This window comes from Rhinoraja longicauda, chromosome 1, assembly GCF_053455715.1.
Source record: "Rhinoraja longicauda isolate Sanriku21f chromosome 1, sRhiLon1.1, whole genome shotgun sequence".
In the NCBI taxonomy this organism is placed as follows: Eukaryota; Metazoa; Chordata; class Chondrichthyes; order Rajiformes; family Arhynchobatidae; genus Rhinoraja; species Rhinoraja longicauda.
The window spans coordinates 80,192,375-80,212,813 of record NC_135953.1 but is presented as its reverse complement, the minus strand read 5'-3'; the positions used below and the strand labels follow the sequence as shown (position 1 = coordinate 80,212,813).

At 40.3% G+C, this 20,439-nt stretch overlaps 1 protein-coding gene across 16 annotated transcripts in view; it reads right to left on the bottom strand.

Moving 5' to 3' along the window:
* lcorl (ligand dependent nuclear receptor corepressor-like) overlaps positions 1–20,439 on the bottom strand; it is a 105,006-nt gene that overhangs the window by 62,260 nt on the left and 22,307 nt on the right. For 12 of the 16 annotated variants that reach the window (XR_013547386.1, XM_078400800.1, XM_078400775.1 and 9 more), the window contains exons 2-4: positions 20,263–20,328; positions 7,412–7,491; positions 1,757–1,889 (exon numbers count right to left, since the gene is read on the bottom strand). Coding sequence is in view for 12 of the 16 variants with exons in the window: in XM_078400800.1 (XP_078256926.1) it covers positions 1,757–1,889; positions 7,412–7,491; positions 20,263–20,328 (279 nt within the window). In the remaining 4 variants the exon portion in view is untranslated. Of the gene's footprint in view, positions 1–826; positions 1,058–1,154; positions 1,321–1,756; positions 1,890–7,411; positions 7,492–20,262; positions 20,329–20,439 lie in introns of those variants that run through there. The other 4 variants (XR_013547389.1, XR_013547390.1, XM_078400783.1 and 1 more) reach the window with 4 other exon arrangements.

Below are 20,439 nucleotides of genomic sequence, written 5' to 3'. Positions count from 1 at the left end.
TAGATGAGGAAAAACTTTTTCAGTCAGAGAGTTGTGAATGTGTGGAATTCTCGGCCTCAGAAGGCAGTGGAGGCCAATTCTCTGAATGCATTCAAGAGAGAGCTAGATAGAGCTCTTAAGGATAGTGGAGTCAGGGGGTATGGGGAGAAGGCAGGAACGGGGTACTGATTGAGAATGATCAGCCATGATCACATTGAATGGCGGTGCTGGCTCGAAGGGCCGAATGGCCCCATCCTGCACCTATTGTCTATTGTCTAATTGACATATACAAAATTAAGAGGGAGCACAGATGGTTAGAAAGTTCCTCCCCCCGGCTGGAGGTCAAATACATGATGGCATAGGTGTAAAGACGTGAGAGGGATTGGGAAAGGAGATCTGTGCAGCACGTTTATTTTCAAACAGTGTTCGAGTAAGTGTATGAAAGAACAGCAGATGCTGGTTTACACCAAAGATAGACAAAAAGCTGAAGTAACTCAGCGGGTCAGGCAGCATCTCTGAAGAAAAGGAATAGGTGATATTTCACGTTGAGTCCCTTCTTCAGACTGACAGTTTGAAGAAGGTTCTCGAACTGAAATGTTACCTATTCCATTTCTCCAGAGATGCTGCCGGACCTGCTGAGTTATGCCAGCTTTTTGTGTCCAGCTTCAGTGTTCCAACAAGTGACTGGAACACCCTGCCAGGGAAGGTAGTAGGCGCAGAGACAATGAAATCTGCCTTTTTAAAAGAACCATTACATGTTTTGCAGGTACTATGTTGTGGATATTGCTCAAAAATAATTTAGGTTCAACTTTGATCTCTGAAAGGGAGAGCAGGGTGAATGTCTTACCTGATCACCTTGATGAAATTGTTGAAATTCTTATAGCACAGTTTTTGTGAGGTCCCAAGAATTTCTACATAGAGCCAGTGATACCTGCTTCAGACACACTGGCTAACTATAAGGAGGCTGCATCCTTGTCATCAAGCAACTCATCTTTCTACAGCTTGATTTCTGCCAAAGGTAGCCTGCAGCACACCTGCCAACTAGCAGCAGCTACTGATCTCTTCTCACTGCACACCCCTGGAAAACAAAAAACAAATTTGGGGCACAGGAAACAACTTTAACAGTAATTTATATCAAGGAAAGATTGGATGGTGAAAAATTACTGTCCACTCACCATAATCGGCATGCGATTGGTTGTTAGTCTATTTTTTAAAATATTGCTTCTTTTGTCCCAGAGTCTGTAATAACTTACGCCTCTTCTGAACTTCTTGTTTATACCAGCTTATGTGTTCCGGCATATGCTAATAAGATTCTCTGGAAATTGTAGCACAAGTTGCCGTCTGTAAGATTAGTGTGGAGACTTGTTAAATTTTGGCCTCACTTGCCTTATGCCAATCCAGGAATTTTAAGGCCTATTAAGCCATTAAAAATAACAATCAATGAAAGTGAAGTCATTTTGCAAACAACCAGTAGATGGTGTCCGTGTATCTTTAATAAAAAAAATTAAACTTGACTGGGAATGTAAAGCACCATATGGAATATGCAAACCGTCGACTCAGTGATTTGCCGATTTATTCCTTGAATAGTACAAGACTCAATGTTAAAGGTGGATGTTTCTCGTGCATCCTTCTCATGTTACATAGTTGTTTGTATATACATAGATTAAAAACTGCAATAAAAACTGAACAGAGTTCAAACATTGCAAATTAGAATAATTTCCAGTCAACAAAGCTGAAGATTCAAGTAGTCTTAATAATCAAAGCATAAATATTATACCTTTTTTATGAAAGATAGCATTAAGAAATTTGTCTGCTTGGCATTCAAGCTGTTCAGTGTGGGACTGCCCCTGAGATAGAGTTTCCTCAGTAGATGTCAGTGTTGGAGGTGCATTCACAGATGAGATATGCTCCTAGAAACAGTAATGAATTATGCTCAGAAATTTCTTAAAAATAAGTGAAACAACAATGAAAAAGATTTGATTTCACATTGAAAACATGCTATATTTAATCACTAGTTTCTTTATAGTTTATAATAAATGAACCTAACTCGTCCATTATACAGACTGAATTTACACTTATGAATCACATAACTAAAATTTTATCACAGCATTAACTTTTTACAAGTTCACAAGTTTAATGAATGATCATAAGTGATAGCAGCAGAATTAGACCATTTGGCCCATCAAGTCCACTCCGCCATTCAATCATGGCTGATCTATCTCTCCGTCCTAACCCCATTCTCCAGCCTTCTCCCCATAACCTCTAGACACCTGTACTAATCAAGAATCTATCTACCACTGCCTTAAATATATCCACTGACTTGGCCTCCACAGCCTTCTGTGGCAACGAATTCCAGATTCAAAACCCCTCTGACAAAAGAAATTCCTCCTCATCTCCTTCCTAAAAGAACTTCCTTTAATTCTGAGGCTATGACCACAAATCCTAGTATGTTTCAATTAGGTCGCCCCTCATTCTTTTAAACGCAGGCACAGTGCCGTCAAACACGCATCATATGTTAACCTACTCATTCCCGAGATCATTCTTGTAAACCTCTTCTAGAGGCTATGACCTCTAGTCCTAGACTCTTCCCACTAGTGGAAACATCCACTCCACACCCACTCTATCCAAGCCTTTCACTATTCTGTACGTTTCAATGAGGTCCCCCCCTCATTCTTCTAAATTCCAGCGAGTATAGGCCCAGCACCGTCAAACACTCATTATATGTTAACCTACTCATTCCTGGGATCATCTCAACCTTGTCTGGACCCTCTCCAGAGCCAGCACATCCTTCCTCAGATATGGTGCCCAAAACTGCTCACAATATTCCAAATGGGGCCTGACCAACGTCATATAGAGCCTCAGCATTACATCTCTGTTTTTGTATACAAGCCCTCTGGCAATAATTGCGAGCATTGAGTTTGCTTTCTTTACTACAGATTCGACTTGCAGATTAACTTCTTGGGAATTGTGCACCAGCACTCCCAAATCCCTTTGCACTTCTGATTTCTGGATTCTCTCCCCATTTAGAAAATAATCTACTCCTTTATTCCTACAACCAAAATGCATGATTCCACATTTTGCTACACTATATTCCATCTGCCACTTCTCTGCCCACTCTCCCAACCTGTCCAAGTCCTTCTGCAGTCCCCGCTTTCTCTACACACCCTCCCCCTCCACCTATTTTCGTATCATCCACAAACTTGGCCACAAAGCCTTCAATCCCTCATGCAAATCATTAATATACAACGTGAAAAGTTGCGGCTCCAGCACAGACTCCCTAGTGCTCGTCACTGGCAGCTAACCAGAAAAAGCCCCCTTTATTGCCACACTTTACTTTCTGCCACCTAGCCATCCTGATATCCATGCTAGTATCTGCCCTTTGATACCATGGGCTCTCATCTTCCTTAGCAGCCTCCCACGTGGCACCTTAAAGGCCTTCTGAAACTCTAGGCAAACAACATTTACTGCCTCTCCTTTGTCTGTCCAGCTATTTACTTCAAAGAATTCCAGCAAATTTGGCAGGCAAGACCTCTCCTTCACAAAGGCACGCTGACTTCAGCCTATTTTATCGCGAACCTCTAAGCACTCCGTAACCTCATCCTTTTTAATGGACTCCAAATCCTTGCCAACCACCGAAGTCAAACTAACCGGCCTATAGCTCCCACTATTCGGCTCTGCTCCCTTCTTGTGCAATTTTCCAATCATCTGGAACGACTCCTGACTAGTGCCTCGTGAAATATCACTATCAATACCTCCACAATCTCTAAAGCCACCTCTTTCCGAACCCTAGGGTAGGCTCAAGAGACTGCGTGCCCCATTCTTGTTATTGTTTTATTTTTTATCTCTATCCAGGTGCTTGGTCATGCTGGTTTATAATGTTGCGATTTATTGCTTTTTGAATAAACCCGTTTTATTTGTAACCCCAGTTTTCTGGAGAACTAAAGTTTCCGAGCTTGGAGCAGCAGAGATTTATTTTGTAACCTTTACATCTTCCATCGGACTTCAAAAAACTACATAGACAGCACCCAAGGTCAAGATTGAAACTAGGTATCTGGCACACCGAGGCAGCATTTCTTCTACCAGCTGCACCACTCTTCTACCCACACCTGGACTGTTCTTAAATGGAACTCGCATGGTTAAGCATCTGGGTTGCCTTGGATGAGTTATTTAAAAAGTAGGTGCAATGAAATCTCTGAAAATTTTACTTTGATACAAGGGCTATCAATGAATGTTTAAGGAAAGAATTTCCCAAGCTAAATACAAGCTAAAAATTTTGTTGAAGTGGAAGTGGAGCAAACCAGTGAATTATTCCCTTGGTTTATTTAACCTAGACAACAAAAAGTTGCCTTGTATTGGAAATTCCAAAACATTTCTGCAGTCAGAGTAGGAATTTTTCAGTTATGCGTGAAGAGATTTCAAACTGCCTACCTGATTGGGCTTATGAATAGAAATTGTATCACCCGATCACATACAAATATTTCCTGGAGTCTCCAAACTAATTTTCAACAGTAAAATATCCTGGCACAATGCCTTTTCCCTAATATAAAAATCTTAATTGTTAGGCCAATTGAACCTTTATAAACTTACAGTTTAGGTCCATTTTACCTTCAAACTTGTTGTTTTACTAAATACTATTTTTTAAATCTTGTCAGAAATTCTGGGAAGTGTCTAATTCTATTGATAGAGCCAATCCAAGTGGCATAAGTCTAAACACGGAATCTGTTATCAGTCTCTGCAGAGCAAGTATAATTAACAATAATATGTAGGTGAACTCAATAGTTGGTATTTATGGAATTCAAGTGTCTGTGAATAAAAGCAGAAACCATTGTTTTGTTTCCTCTGAAGTTGACAATGTTCTATACAGGCAGCCACACTGAAGCAAGAAAATGCCAGACATTTTTTCCAAAAAATTCTGTTGTTTGGACTAAAAAACAGGAAATGTAGGTAAAACTAAGCTGGTCAGGAAGCATCTGTGGAGGAGGAAACAGTTAACATTCAAGCTCTTAAATAACAAGCAGAAATTGGAAATAAAAACAACGTGCTGTAGATCCTCAGAACAGTCAGCATTTGTAGAGTTTGCAAACCTTTAAATTGAAGTGGCTGGAGACATACAACAGGTTTTCAGATGGACAGAAAAAAGGTAGAGGGAGTGGAAAACAAATTGGTAGAGCAGTTATGTCAGCTAATGTATTGATAAGTCAGCTGATGTATTGATGATAATCTATAACTCATAGCAGAGCTTATAGGACAAGAAAGTCTAATACACAGCAAGCAAAATCATTTATTTTGTAAATAGTATACAGTGCAAGTTTTGCCCAGTAAAAGCAGGGCAATTTTCTTCAGAAACCAGACTTGAAATTTACTAGTGCCACAAAATGTAGATGCTGGAAATCTGAAATTAACATTACACTTCAGATTACTAGCATCCACATCATTCTTTCATAGCTTGTACATGTATAGAACAGTTTTGCAGGGATATGGGCCGAACGCAGGCCGGTGAGAAATCTACTAGTGTAGTTGGAATATGTTGGCCAGTGTGGGCCCATTTCCACGCTGTATGACTCTAAGCAGGTAAACAAGGTTGGAAATTAAGAGTGAATGATTAATATAGGTCAATGGGAATGCAAATTAGAGGTCACATTAAGATCAGACACAAATGTATTAAAAATCATTAAGCACAGAGCATTCGCAAATGTTGGCTGAATTTTGTGTTGCTTACTCCAGTGTGAAGGCTTGAGAGCATGTTCTCCAAAGACAATGATTCTCAAAAAAGTAGGCTAACAATTCAAATTTTGCACTTTTAAATTGGGTTAATGGCATTCTGAAATAATCACAATAAAGGATGAAAAGGTCTCCAAGTATTACGGTTGCATGAAAGAGAGCGATGTGTAGAATTTATCATTGAGCCACTGGAAAGTACCTGACAAATATTGCTCTCAGGCCTTGTCATCCATGCAGCAAAATTACTAATTGAGCAGTTGGTATTTCTTTCTTTCATGTACAATATTTCCAGAGAAAATGATCGTACAAATTCAGATTGGAAATAGCAAGATGGTAATGTGGTGGTGAACAGATCAGGCACCAGCAAATGCCATGTGCTGTAAGCACAGAGTAATCACAATTACTCTTACTTATACGTTCCCTCCTTAATTCATTCCATTCCACCATGGCAATTCCTCCCCTCCCCCAACAAAAAAATGTCATAACAGCAGGCTTTATGCAAGAGCATAGCTAAAGTACAAGAACCCTGCTTTCAATCTCACCCAAAAATGTTCAGCAGCATTACAGGAGCAACAGGTGAAAAAAACAACATTCATTTTCTGGACAAATTGCAAACATTTATTATCCACTATTATCAGTGGTGGTGCTGGTGACTAGCCACCTTGAACAGCTGGATTCCAGGTAACGTTTTTTAGTTGAAGCTCAAATAATGTAGCACTAATTTAGGCAAGCTATTGCAGCATCTATTTAGAAAACAGCAAGTCTTGATCAACATTTGACATTTGTTGGTGCAATATTGGCTAAGTAAATGGTTATTGTGAGCATAAAATGACAGACTAACACCTGTACGGATTTAAGATTAAAACTTCCGATAATGTAACATTCCTTCACTGATGCACTGCAATATTAGCAACTACGTGTGTGCACCTTTATTATCATTTCCAAATATTGTTTCTTTATCCTAGCTTCCTACAATGTTAGGATGGATCCTGAGTGATGATGTACTTACTTTGGAAAATGCTGCACTGTCATCTCAATTTACACCCTATTCATTTGCTTTGCTACCCTCTTTATCAGTAAGATTTGGACAGCACTCTCATTGGTTTAAAAACAACTAATTTAAGAAATCCAGCCATGTCTTCTGCCTTTATCTACTGATTACCTTTGTAAATTGTTATTGGACCACCCCCTTTGAAAGCTATATAGATAGACAGATGGTAAATAATATAGGTACAACTTCTTGTTTTACACAAGGGAGGCAGGTAAATTGAATGAGTGGCCAGAAAAGGAAGTTGAGGCAGGTACAATCACACCATTTAAAATACATTTGGAGAGGTACATTGTTAGGATACCCGTAGAAGGATATGGACTAAATGCAGACAGGGACTCGCGCAGATGGGGAATGTTGGTCGGCGTTGGGTTGTGGCGGCTGTTTCCACACTGTGAGACTGACCTATTTTTTTCCTAATGTCATTGTATTTGCACATTTATGTCCATCCATTTTGTTTTTCACCTTTCTTCTCAGTTTACTCAGATTTTCACCCAAATTATGCAGTGGTAACTGAGAAACAAGTCGTTCCCAGAATCAACATATCCCCTAAATTATAATTGAATGTAGATGTTGTTTTATCTAGATTACTTTTGTATTCATCTTTGAAAAAAACTATAGTTCACAAGGCAAATTTAATTTATCATACAGGGTTCCACTTACCTTTACTTTCTCCCTCCTTATGCAACAAAATGAACAATTCTCATTCATAGACCAGTCGGTCACTTCTTCGGGTTCACAGTCTTCAATTAAAATAAATATATATTTTAATGTATTATACAGCACAAATCAAATTCATTGTTCCAACTACACAAAGGCCATTTAATCAAAATTTAGATATGATAACAGTCCTGCAGTAAATGTTGTATCTGCAATTATGCTAATATTAGATCTAAAATTAAACAAATCTTAAACAAATGAACAAAGAGTTACAATGTTGTTGGAGACACTGGTCACCAAAATCCAATTTGGGTACCACATAATGTCTCATAACTAACACACAGTTCCAGAAATCAGCAAAATTATCCAAGTAAATGCAAGGGTTTATTTGCAATGTTTGGGAACTGTGGGTCAGATGTTGCACTAGAGCATGCTAATACTCCTTTTCTATGAGAACTGCCTTTCATCACAACAGCAAGATAAAGTGCCATCAGCTTTCTTTACTCATCATGCAATACGTTTTGGATTGATACAAAATATTGAGATTAGACAGAAAACTAATGACCTAGTTGATTCAATGGCTGCAGTTTAGAATTCCATTGTTCTATCTGGACATATGACAATAAAACATTCTTGACTAATAAGGATTAGAATACTTGTATATTCTTTTCTGTACATGTGCACCACACTATACGTAGAAATAAAAATAAACCATGTTCTAATGGTCATTGTCATAACCATGATCTTACCAGGTATGCAGTGGGTATGGGAACATGCAGTGCTAAAGGGGACACATGGCCGATGCTCCAAATGCCTGTCCCTAGATCTGTCTTAATCACAAGTGGTCCATCCCCAACCACTATACTCATTAACAGCCAAAGATGTTACCAAGAGTTCCCCTACGTTGTCAGATGCCGGTCAACAAATCATACTCAACATGGTAAAGAGCATAAGGCTTAGAAGTGGCATACACACATCACAAAGAACAGAATTACTTAACCCAAATTATCTTTTTGAACAGACACATCCAGTGAGTGAAGAACTATCATTGGAAACTTTCAGCATAGCACAAATTATCCTGTCACTACTATGATTTTAAATTATAGCTGCCTTTTGTAACAATCCACTTAATGGTTAAATTATGGTCTGGCACCCAATTTAATAGCCCAGACAAAAAGGTTAACTGCTGCATTTTTAATGGATTAAATAAAGTTACAAGCAATTTCCTTTGACAAATATTCAATTGTGTTTCCACAGTATCAACTTTTGACTACTATGCACACAACCCCACAGGGATTGATAGCCTAAATGCCGAAGACTTCCTTTGCAGTCTCATTTGACTAGTTGACAATGGCATGACCGATTGTTCACTGGTTAGGTTGACATGGAGTTTTGGCATATAACCTGCAGGCTCCCAACAAGCAGTACAAAGGCCTATTCTAGGAAGCCTAGGCGGAGCCTTTTCCACAGGGTGAAGAAATGTAACGTACAGTAATTCTTTGGCACTATCAAATTCCTTGAAACAGGTTTTGACCACCCCCAAGGTCCACCATTCACATTGAGATAAATTTGAGTGGGAAGCCAGAATAAAGACAGCAGCTCTGAAAATTTTACAGTCCACTATGCCAGCAAGAACTCATTAAGAGAACCCTTGATGCTGGAGAAGCAAGTGACTGATACCAAGTTGGGCTACACTGAAATCCAAAATATTTTACCCTCAAAGGTCTTGCCTCTTGCCCACTAGATACATAGAAAATAGGTGCACGAGTAGGCCATTCGAGCCAGCACCGCCATTCAATATGACCACGGCTGATCATCCAAAATCAGTACCCCATTCTTGCTTTCTCCCCATATCCCTAAGAGCTATATCTAAGTTTCACAGTTTTACGGTGACTGGCTTCCTCACCTGAACCCTTCAACTGCAACATCCACACCAATCCAATAAGTCATCCAGGTAAACTATAAGCAGCTCATTTTAATGAACTACAACAGTAATGAGGTTTCCCCGATCCCACCCCCACAACCTCTGCAGATTTTTCACAGGAAAACTGGTGTTCTACATTGTCATATGGGTCAGAAAAAAACCCCTTTTCTTTCAGATACAGGATGTTGCATACATAGGATTGTTGGCAATCCTATAAGAGACGACCAGTGGCGTTTTTACAAATCGATGTGCTTATAGCCAACTGAACAATGTTACATTCAAGAGAGTCAGGATTACCAAGGAGGTACAAATTAACTTTTGGCTGAATTATGGCAAGAGTTTCCAGGAACCTTTTGCCCAATAGCTTCTTCAAATGCCAGATACACATGAAAAACATCAACTTCAGAGTCTGAACCAGTCTGAGGAAGGGTGTCGACCCGAAACGTCACCCATTCCTTCTTCCAGAGATGCTGCCTGTCCCGCTGAGTTACTCCAGCATTTTGTGTCCACCTTCAACTTCAGAGAAGCAGTATGAAGTAAAGTCATCTTGTTTATTAAATCATACCATAGGAATAAACCATTCAGTCACTAAATGAGAGCTTTCTAAGAAAAACAGTCAAAGCAATTGCAACAAATTACAAACCACAAAATTACAAGTTTGGAGATAACGGAGAGACTATTCAGGAGATTAATGCCAGAAATCATCTTGAATAACTGTAAAACTATTGGAACTTCCTTTACATATCCAAGACATCTCTTAAGCCTTAAAAGGTTCTAGTGATCTATAATACCATATAGAGATATTTTATAGTTAAAAGGCATAATAGTGTATATAATATGATTGCTTTAGTTTGATCCCCTAGAGTAACAAAACTTTCACCATTCAAACTTGATTTTACAATTATTGATAACAAGGGCAAGACAAATCACTCAGGCAAGATGTATTCTGCACATGATATCAGGACAAGCTACTAATCGATTTAATGCAATCCGTTTCAGTCATTGTCGTTGTGACTATCCCTCAAGGGTGAGGATGATGGTCTACGTTTTGTTGTTTTTATGAACTCTCAGGTGGTTTACGAGTCCAATCCTGGCTTTGAAAGTTCTTTGGCATTCACGGCAGGTAATTCCAGATGTCAGATCAGGCTTTGGTTGTTGCTTCCTCTCTTTCCATTTACTTCTCTTTTCTTCTAATTCTGCGCATCTGTTGGCTTCAAAGGTCACTGTTTCTTTTTGGATGATGGTTCGCCAGAGTTTCCTGTCCTTGGCAATGATTTCCTAATTGTTGCTGTTGATTTCACATTTCTTCATGCTGGCTTTTAAGGTGTCTTTGAATTTCTTCTTTTGTCCGCCTCTTTTACGTTTGCCTTCTTTAAGCTGGGAGGAGAAGAGTTGCTTTGGTATAGGCTCGTCTTCCATCCGAACAACATGATCGCTCCATCTTAGTTGGTTCTTGATGAAGAAGGCTACGATGCTTGATGTTTTTGCTTCATTCAGCACGCTGACGTTGGCTCTTCTGTCTTCCCAGTTGATTTAAGTTGCTTCGAAGACATCGTTGATGGAACTTTTCAAGTGTTTTCGGATGGCGTCGGTATGTTGTCCACGTTTCTGATGCATACAGGAGCATACAGGATAAAATGTCACGATTGTGAAAGACTCTCGCTCGAAGACGTCCAAAAGCTGTTCCAGCACACTTAAGATGATGTTGGATCTCGTCATCAAGGTCGACAATGGAGAGGTGACTTCCAAGGTACAGAAAGTGATCCACATTTTCCAGGTATTTATTCACAAAATGCTGGAGTAACTCAGCAGGTCAGGCAGCATCTCGGGAGAGAAGGAATGGGTGATGTTTCGGGTCGAGGCCCTTCTTCAGTCTTCAGTCTGAAGAAGGGTCTCGACCCAAAATGTCACCCATTCCTTCTCTCCTGAGATGCTGCCTGACCTGCTGAGTTACTCCAGCATTTTGTGAATAAATACCTTCGATTTGTACCAGCATCTGCAGTTATTTTCTTATTCCACGTTTTCCAGGGTTGTTTCACCAAGTTGAATTGACGGTTCTTTCCAATTTGTCTCAGTTAGTGACGATTGGTAGATAACCCGAGTCTTCTTGGAGTTGATGGTAAGTCCAGGTTCCGTGTATGTACTATTGAGGGCAGTCAGGATCTGTTGCAGATGATTTTCTTAGAGAGCTGCAACACAGTTGTCGTCTGCGTATTGGAACTCGATGAGGGAGCTCGTAGGTGTCTTAGTCTTGGACTTGAGATGGGCAAGATTAAAAAGTCTGCCATATGTTCTGTAGACAATTTCAATTCCTGGGGGTAGATCATCCTTGAAAATGTGGATGGTTGACGCAATGAAGATGGTGAATAGTGTTGGGGCAATCACGCATCCTCGTTTCACTCCTGATTTGACTTGAAACGGCTCACAGTAGCTGTTGCGGACCATGACTGTGGCAAGCATGTCATCGTGGAGGAGTCTCAGGATTCAAATGTACTTTTCAGGACATCCATAGGTGGATAGGACGTCCCATAAGAGTTCCCTTGATACCGAGTCAAAGGCCTTAGTGAGGTCGATGAATGCCATGTACAAAGGTTGAAGTTGTTCACGACATTTTTCTTGAAGTTGACGCATTGTGAAGATCATGTCGGCAGTTCCATGTGATGGTCTAAAACCGGCTCGTGTCTCCGGAAGGATCTTCTCGGCTAAAGGCTTGAGTTGGTATTCTGCTTAGGGAGTTGTCAGCGGACTGCTTTGGAATGTTGTTGATCACATTCCTGTCAAATGAGGAGGTTTGATTTAGAGGATCTTCAAAGTGCTCCATCTAGAATTGATGTCAGCATTCTAGATGAAAGGTGGTGGACCCATCTTTGCTTTTGAGAGGGGCTTGACTGAGTGGATGGGTCAAAAATTGCATTAGTTGCATTGAAAAAGACTCGAGTGTCATTGGCATCTGCTAATTGTTGGATTTCCTGAGCTTTTTCCCTCTACCATTGTTTTTTCAGGTTTTGGGTGCTCTTCTGGACTGCAGCCTTGCATTCCTGATAGTACCTCCTTTTGGTAGCCAACTGTTGGTCATTTTGTAAGGTGATGAAAGTTTTTCTCTTTTCATCGATGAGTTGTTGGAGTTGTTTGTCATTACCATCGAACCAATCCTGATGTTTTTTTACTTGAACCCAATTGTTTCCTTGCAGGAGGCGATGATAGCGTTCTTCAATAGATTCCAGTGTTCGTCGACAGATGGCGGGATTTGTTGGGACAGTTGGGCCGAATCTTCATTCTCATGGTGGACGAGATGAGACGATCTGTCCAGCACTCGTCTGCACCAGTAACGGCTCTTATTTTCAGTACATCTTGTTGGTCACGGGATCGTAGGGTGATGTAGTCGATGAGGTGCCAGTGTTTAGAACGTGGATGCTGCCAGGAGACTTTGTGCCTGTTTTTCACGACGCAATAAGGTGTTTGTAATCACCAGGTTGTGTTCAGCACATTTCAGACATTCATCACTGAGGATCTCTCCTGGAGCAACAACACCACGTCCATCGCCAAGAAAGCCCAGCAGCGCCTCTACTTCCTCCGCAAACTGAAGAGAGCGGGAGCCCCCACACCCATCATGTACACTTTTTACCGATGCGCCATCGAGAGCATCCTCAGCAGCTGCATCACTGTGTGGTTCGGAAGCGGCACAGCCTCCAGCTGCAAGACCCTGCAGCGCATAGTGAACACTGCTGAGAGGATCACTGGCGCCTCACTCCCAACACTCCTGGTCCTTTACACCACCCGCAAAGCACTGAGCATTGTGGGTGACCCCTCCCACCCCTCCAACAGCCTCTTCACCCTCCTGCCTTCAGGGAGAAGGTTTCGCAGCCTGAGGTCGAGCACCACCCGACTAAAGAAGTTTTTTTCCACCAGGCTGTCAGGATGCTGAACTCTCTCCCCTCCCTCCCTCCTCTCTCCCCTGCCCCCATTGGACCTGGACTTTAACACCCCACACACACGCACATCCAGCACCAGACACTTTTTTTTTAATGCTGCTATGGACAGGCTTTGTTCTACTGTTCATTATTTTTGATTGTAATATATTCATCTTCATCTTTTTTTCATTGAAGTGACTATATTTTATTAAACTGTATATACTGACTGTTGTTTGCTGTGCCTTTTTAATTTTAACTTAATTTAATGCACTTTATTCCTCGGGATTGTGGGAAACGGTATTTCGATCTTCTGTCTGTGTAAACTAACTGAAAATTGACAATAAAGTTGACTTTCGACTTTTTTTGACTTTTGATTTGGTGAGGACTGTTCCATTGGCATTGACCTTGCCAACTCCTTCCTCGCCTTTACCACCTCAGACAGCCGAGGAAATTCAGTGTCTCTGAGGAACCTTCAAAGCTGCTACTCTTGGGCTGTAGAGAGCATCCTGTCCTGCAACATCACAGTCTGGTTTGGGAACAGCTCTGGCCAGGACAGGAAGGCCCTGCAGAGAGTAGTGCGTTCGGCAGAACGCACCATGGGAGCTACACTCGCCCCCTTGCCGGACCTATACATCAGGAGGTGTAGATCGAGAGCAAGCAAGATCATGGGGGACCCCTACCACCCCAGCAATGGACTGTTCCAGCTGCATGACAGCGGAGGCGTTTGCCTGACCGTAGGTAGCCCTACCAGAAGCATCGCTCTCGGGATCATGGGGCACGCAAGCCTCTTCACCACGACATGGTGAACGATTCGTCATTGTACAAGCAACTGGAGTTACTGAGTACCTTACTAATCCTCAAGCGACGTGCTAATGTTTGGTTAATTATGAAAATGAAAAGATTAAATCAGAAATTATTCAGAGAATCTGAATATTCTGTTGCAATAATTGGAGGATTCTATTAGAAACATATTAAGTTATCTTCTATAAAGTATCTTTAATCTATGGTAGTAGAGAAGGCTGGGGATAAGAGACACTTAAGATCAATCCATATTTTGCTAACCATTTATATTAATAGACAAACTCAAACGAATGGGAAGTCGCTGGCAACAATTAAAACATTTCAGGTATACAGCAAAACTTGTTTGCTATAGATTCATTACATTGCTATGGCTTCCAAGCTTCAATATTCTTAGTTGCAGTCAATGGCTTAAACACTCATTGAACCCTACACAAACCAAACGGCTGACCACTCAACTTCTTGTATGGACAGGAGTTCCTTAAACATGAACAATTAGAAAATAAGAATTGAAGTGTTTATAAAATGTGCAAATACTGTGGATAGATGCATGGATCTCAGATTTGAGTTGAGGATTAATAAGAACCTAATAAATATGAGCACTAATAGGCCACTTTGCCCCTCAAGCATGTTCTCTCATTAAATTGATTATGGCTGATCATTTTCCTACCCCATCCTCATATCTTTCATGATTAATATCCAAATTTCATTGCAGTTCTCAACAAAACCAAAAACTGAGTTTCAATTGCCCTCTGGGTGCCTCAACCCAATGGCAATGATGACAAAGGGTGTTGAGAAAAAAAGATTCTGCAGCATACACCTCTTTTCAAAAACACTTTCAAAATAATTTTAGAAATGTATAATGCAACTATGAATGTGTTGCTCAAGTTCCACTGGCGTACCTTCATTAGAATGGCAACACTTTTGCAAATTACAGCAGAATGGCTCCATGGACATTTTCAGCCAGTGACTCGAACATTAATTTAATCCAGCTGACTATCCAACTTCTGTTAACTAATACTAACAGGTAGACATTTCCCCACTTGCCTTCACAAAACGGCAACAAAATCCATTGACAGACCCTTCTGCTATTACCATCCCCAGATCCTCCATCTCCAAGCCCTTGAAAATTAATAGTCTACTTTTCTACATACAATTGCTAGCCCAGTACAGTATTGAAGTTGCCCCTTGTAAAGTCACAAATTAACATCCTACATGACCTTTCATAAAATACTTCTCAACTGGTTTACACCCATTGACAGCCTTTTCTGCCCTACTGTCGATCCAAGTACAATTAAATAAATAGCATCCAACTAAAACCAAAGAATCACAGATGGTTACACTTCTCGTACTCACACCACGAGCATTCTTTGTGAATTTCTAGCCTAGCCCACCCACCCCCATCCTGTTTTTTTTAATACTTAATACATTAATATCCACAGTACGAACACCAGGTATTATAAACAGCTGCTATTACCAGTTCCACCTCATCTTTGCCATTCAAAACTTCCAATCATTGGAATTTAGCTTTTCAAATACAATCCTATTCAATCTCTTGCTCATGGTCATGCAACACTTAAAACAGCAAGTGAATGTTTTTAAATTTAAGTACATTCATTAAGTTCCAAGAAGGCTTCATCCTTGCTCACCATCACAAACTCCTCCCAACCTGACATCTCTGCATTCCTCCAAAATAGACCTCAAAACCTGTCTCAGGAAATGGAAGTACAAGGGAGAACCAAAATGTAAATTGGTAGCAGCGCACTCTTTAATTCAAAAATGGAATCTATTGTTTCTGGTCTTTTATGATCACTTCAGAGAGAAGCATGGAAGCAATTATCAACGTGCCTATGAAAGGTTCTACATATCTAAAGTACAAGAGCTTGATATCATAATTTAGTCATGCCTATCATTAATTTGTTCTTGGTTTACATGCAAAACTTGAAAAGCAATTTAAAATAAATTATGAAAAGCAGACACCAATCCAGTGGAAGGAATTAACTATTTGAAAACAGAAATTTTCTCCGTTAATGTCAATTTCTGTTGTGCAAGACTGGATCATGTACTCTCAAGCCTTGAATGTGACATTCATAAAATACTAAATCCCCAATAATACCATTGCTGTCCCAGTCAAATGGTAAACGAGATTAACTGCATTCTACATATCCTATTTAGTTCTGAATTGAGTCCTCAGTCTATCCATCACTTTTGCCTTATCAATTTGACCCAAGACTGATTTATACAAATTTCATCAGGCCTTGCAACACCTACTAGAAACTAGATTAAAGACAGATTTTAAAATCATCATACTTGTCCATCACCCATGACCCGTGTCTATTCAATTACATCAGAGTAGTAAGCTAGAAACTTATGCATCTCAAAGATGTTATGCTATCACTCCCCTCCCGCCCCCTCCCCCCCACCAGATTCATAAATGAGCATAAATCATAATGGTGTGATGACGAAAGGCCTCACATGGATCAACAAAACACCCACAAACACATTTTTCCATTAGTTTTCAATGTTACGAGTCTGAGATATACAACAGCAATGACTCTTCTAATCATATTCCCCATGCCAGCTATGGATTTCTTAATTCAAAGGGGCTTTCCTCTCCTCTTAGTTTCTTCTCTAAACTCTAACCCAAACTTTCAGATTAACTACAATAGCTCTCGATGTGGCTGATTTACCATTCTCCATATCACAAAGCAAATTTCATTTGTTCTATACATGCAAATAGTCGATGATTGAAAGATGTAGAGCACATCCTTGCAGTCTCATTTGTTATTACAGATGTTACAAATGTGATTACACATGACTCCCACACCGGGAGCTTGGCTGAAAATTATATTCCTTGAAAACAAACTGTGTCATGACTTTTCGTTACGCAGAAACCACATTATGTGAGCATGCACCAAGAATTGAGAGCCGAAAATTAAAAAGTTTAGTTTAGAGATAGTGTGGAAACAGGCCCTTTGGCCAGCTGAGTCCACGCCGACCAATCCTACACACTAGGGACAATTTTTACAAAAGCCAAATTAACCTACAAACCTGCATCGTTGAAATGTAGAGGAAACTAGAGCACTCAGAAAAAACCCGCAGTCATAGGGAGAATATACTAACTCTGTACAGATAGCACCCATAGTCAGGATGGAGCCCGGATCTCTGGGGCTGCAAGGCAACAACTCCAGCACACCATTCAAACTGCACGAGCGAATTTTCATTCTGAATCTCAGAGTTTTGTGTCATGTTGAGAATTCTGTAAAGACAAATTTACATTTGTCCATGGTAAATTTACCCAAATTGCTGTAATGCATGGATCACCTGTATTAACGTCGCCATAAGCTGGGTTCAAGTAAAAAACACAAAAAAAGAATAATGATTTTAAACTTCATCACCCCAAATGGTCTACTTTAACTTGGTCTATTTTAACATCTATTGATGAATGAATGCCTGCTTACAGCATCTTTTATTCCAAATTTTCTTCAAGAATTCAAAATTTCTTCAAGAATTCATAAAGCTAAATTTGAATGGAATACTTGGTCTAGTGGTAGCATCCAATCAGTGAAAACCAGGTTAAGGGTTTTAAAAAACGATTTCCAGCTCAGCACCATGGAAAGGGAATAGAATAAATATCAGGACTGGGTACATACTGGTAATGGTAGTATTACTGCCCAGTAATAATAGCAGGGGCTACCACGCTCACAGCAATGTTGGCAATCTAAACTCAGTGACTGCTCAAAACATTAGGACTGCATTATGCACGAGAACAAATCCAATCTGCAGAGACTTTCAGGAGATTATTCATTTTAACTACAGCCGACTCAGCTTTAAGGAAAGCAATAGAAAATTAATCTCTGTTCTACCCATAGTGACCCATGGTCATTTCAAGAGATCTAATCGAAATTATAAGCCCCAGAAAGAACTTGTCAGTTATAGAAGAAACTGGTCACCTTCAAGGACCAGCCAAGGAGAGTCTGGATGGGTCAGGTCTGTTTTTCCTGGATTGAAGGATGCCAAAGGGCAGCCTTAGCGGTGTTGTAACATCATGAGTGGTATGATGTTAAGGTGGAGACAGTCTTTTTCCAGGGGTAGGTAAATCTAAAACTGGAGAGCATAGGCTTTTGGGGGAGAGCCAAGATCTAAACTCAAACTTAAGGGGCAAGTCTTCTCCCTCCCCCCTACCACAAAGGGTGGTGCATACGTGGAACGAGAACTGCCAGAAATGGTTGAGGCAGATGGAAGACTTTCGGACAGGCACATGGATAAAAGAGGTTCAGAGGGATATGGACCAAATGACCCATTTCCATACTGTGTAACTATGCGAGATACTGAACTAATATTCTGTTCAAGAGCAATCATGTTGTTTTGTATGCCCAGAACATGCAGGGGATCAAAAGTGGCAATAAACCAACCTAATTTTACTGCACCCATGTCATATTTGCTTCAACAGCATCACATTGATTACTAATGCATTATGAAAAAATGTAAGACATTGCACTGTAAGACCTTAAGGATCACAGTTCTATAAACCATGAACTCAAAAATACAATTTTTGCCATGAACCCTAACAGCACCACATAAGCTTTTTTTCTGCAAATTGTTTATTATTGCTGTGACAGTGAGAAAACATTATTAATCAACTTGGATTAAAATTGTTTTGGAACTTGCACAAGGTCGCATTGTTTCCCCATGTTCTCAAAGGCCGATGGCAACATTAAAGTTGATTACTGATATCCATGGCTTATTCAAGGGCCGTCAATATTTCTCATGTTTCTTCCCTCCCTTCAAATCTGATAACCAAACCATAGGGTTTCAACAAGGTTCTCAGTTGTGCAGAGGCAAGACAAACCTTGGCTGTTTTGGGGTTAAGATGACTGAATATTGCATCAAGAAATTTTTATTTGCCGAACATTTAAAACTTTAAGACAGGCATTACTCAGAGCTTTATACGACTCGGGTCTCAAAAGATGGGCTTTGTTTGAACCATGGAAAAAGAACAATGCACGTTTTTTGCAGAAATGTAAAAGTAATTTGGGGAAATGTTTTATTCCATGTATAAATGCTCCCATTAATAAGGTACAGAAACATATGGGCGGAAAATGTTAAATAACGATGTAAGGAAGTAATTATACACAAGGCGAGGCTGTTTTTAATGGTGTGAAATACTTTAGTAATGTAAATTGCAGGACACTAAAGGAATAAGAAAATTACAGATTTCAGCATTGAACATTTAAGGATAGTTAAGTAATAACAGGGATTTTTCAAAATGACATCAATTATTAGTGAAAGAAAATAACTGCAGATGCTGCTACAAATCGAAGGTATTTATTCACAAAATGCTGGTGTAACTCAGCAGGTCAGGCAGCATCTCGGGAGAGAAGGAATGGGTGACGTTTCGGGTCGAGACCCTTCTTCAGGCTGATGTCGGGGGGCGGGACAAAGGAAGGATATAGGTGGAGACAGGAAGATAGAGGGAGAACTGGGAATGGGGAGGGGAAGAGAGGGACAGAGGAACTATCTAAAGTTGGAGAAGACAATGTTCATACCGCTGGGCTGTAAGCTGCCCAAGCGAAATATGAGGTGCTGTTCCTCCAATTTCCGGTGGGCCTCACTATGGCACTGGAGGAGGCCCATGACAGAAAGGTCAGACTGGGAGTGGGAGTTGAAGTGCTCAGCCACCGGGAGATCAGGTTGGTTAAGGCGGACTGAGCAAAGGTGTTGAGCGAAACGATCGCCGAGCCTGCGTTTGGTTTTGCCGATGTAAAGAAGTTGACATCTAGAGCAGCGGATGCAATAGATGAGGTTGGAGAAGGCGCAGGTGAACCTGTCTCACCTGGAAAGACTGTTTGGGTCCTTGGATAGAGTTGAGGGGGGAGGTAAAGGGACAAGTGTTGCATCTCCTGCGGTTGCTTCATACCGCTGGGCTGCAAGCTGCCCAAGTGAAATATGAGGTGCTGTTCCTCCAATTTCCAGTGGGCCTCACTAGTGATATGCCTAATTAGATAAGTGTTTATTGAAGTAGTCTAGTCAGAGGTATTGCACAAATTCAAGAAAATATTCAAGAACAACTTAATTGCACATGCTTAAAACATTGTAGAGATTTTAATTCAATTGGAATATATAGTTAATAAAATCCATTCCAAGAAAAACTGAACACAGATTAATCACAATTTTCACAATACTCAATATTAATATTCAGAAAACAAAAAACATTTTACCATCAAATAAACTGAGGTCTCTGAGTAACCTTGGTCCATAAAGCCCTTCTAAGATGCTTTCGAACCCTGTAAATAAAATATCAATACATTAGTTCAGATGTCAAGCATTCAAACAAAAAAAGTACTAAAACTGTTAATACAGAAAACTCTTTTAGGCTCTCCATTATCCAAGTAATT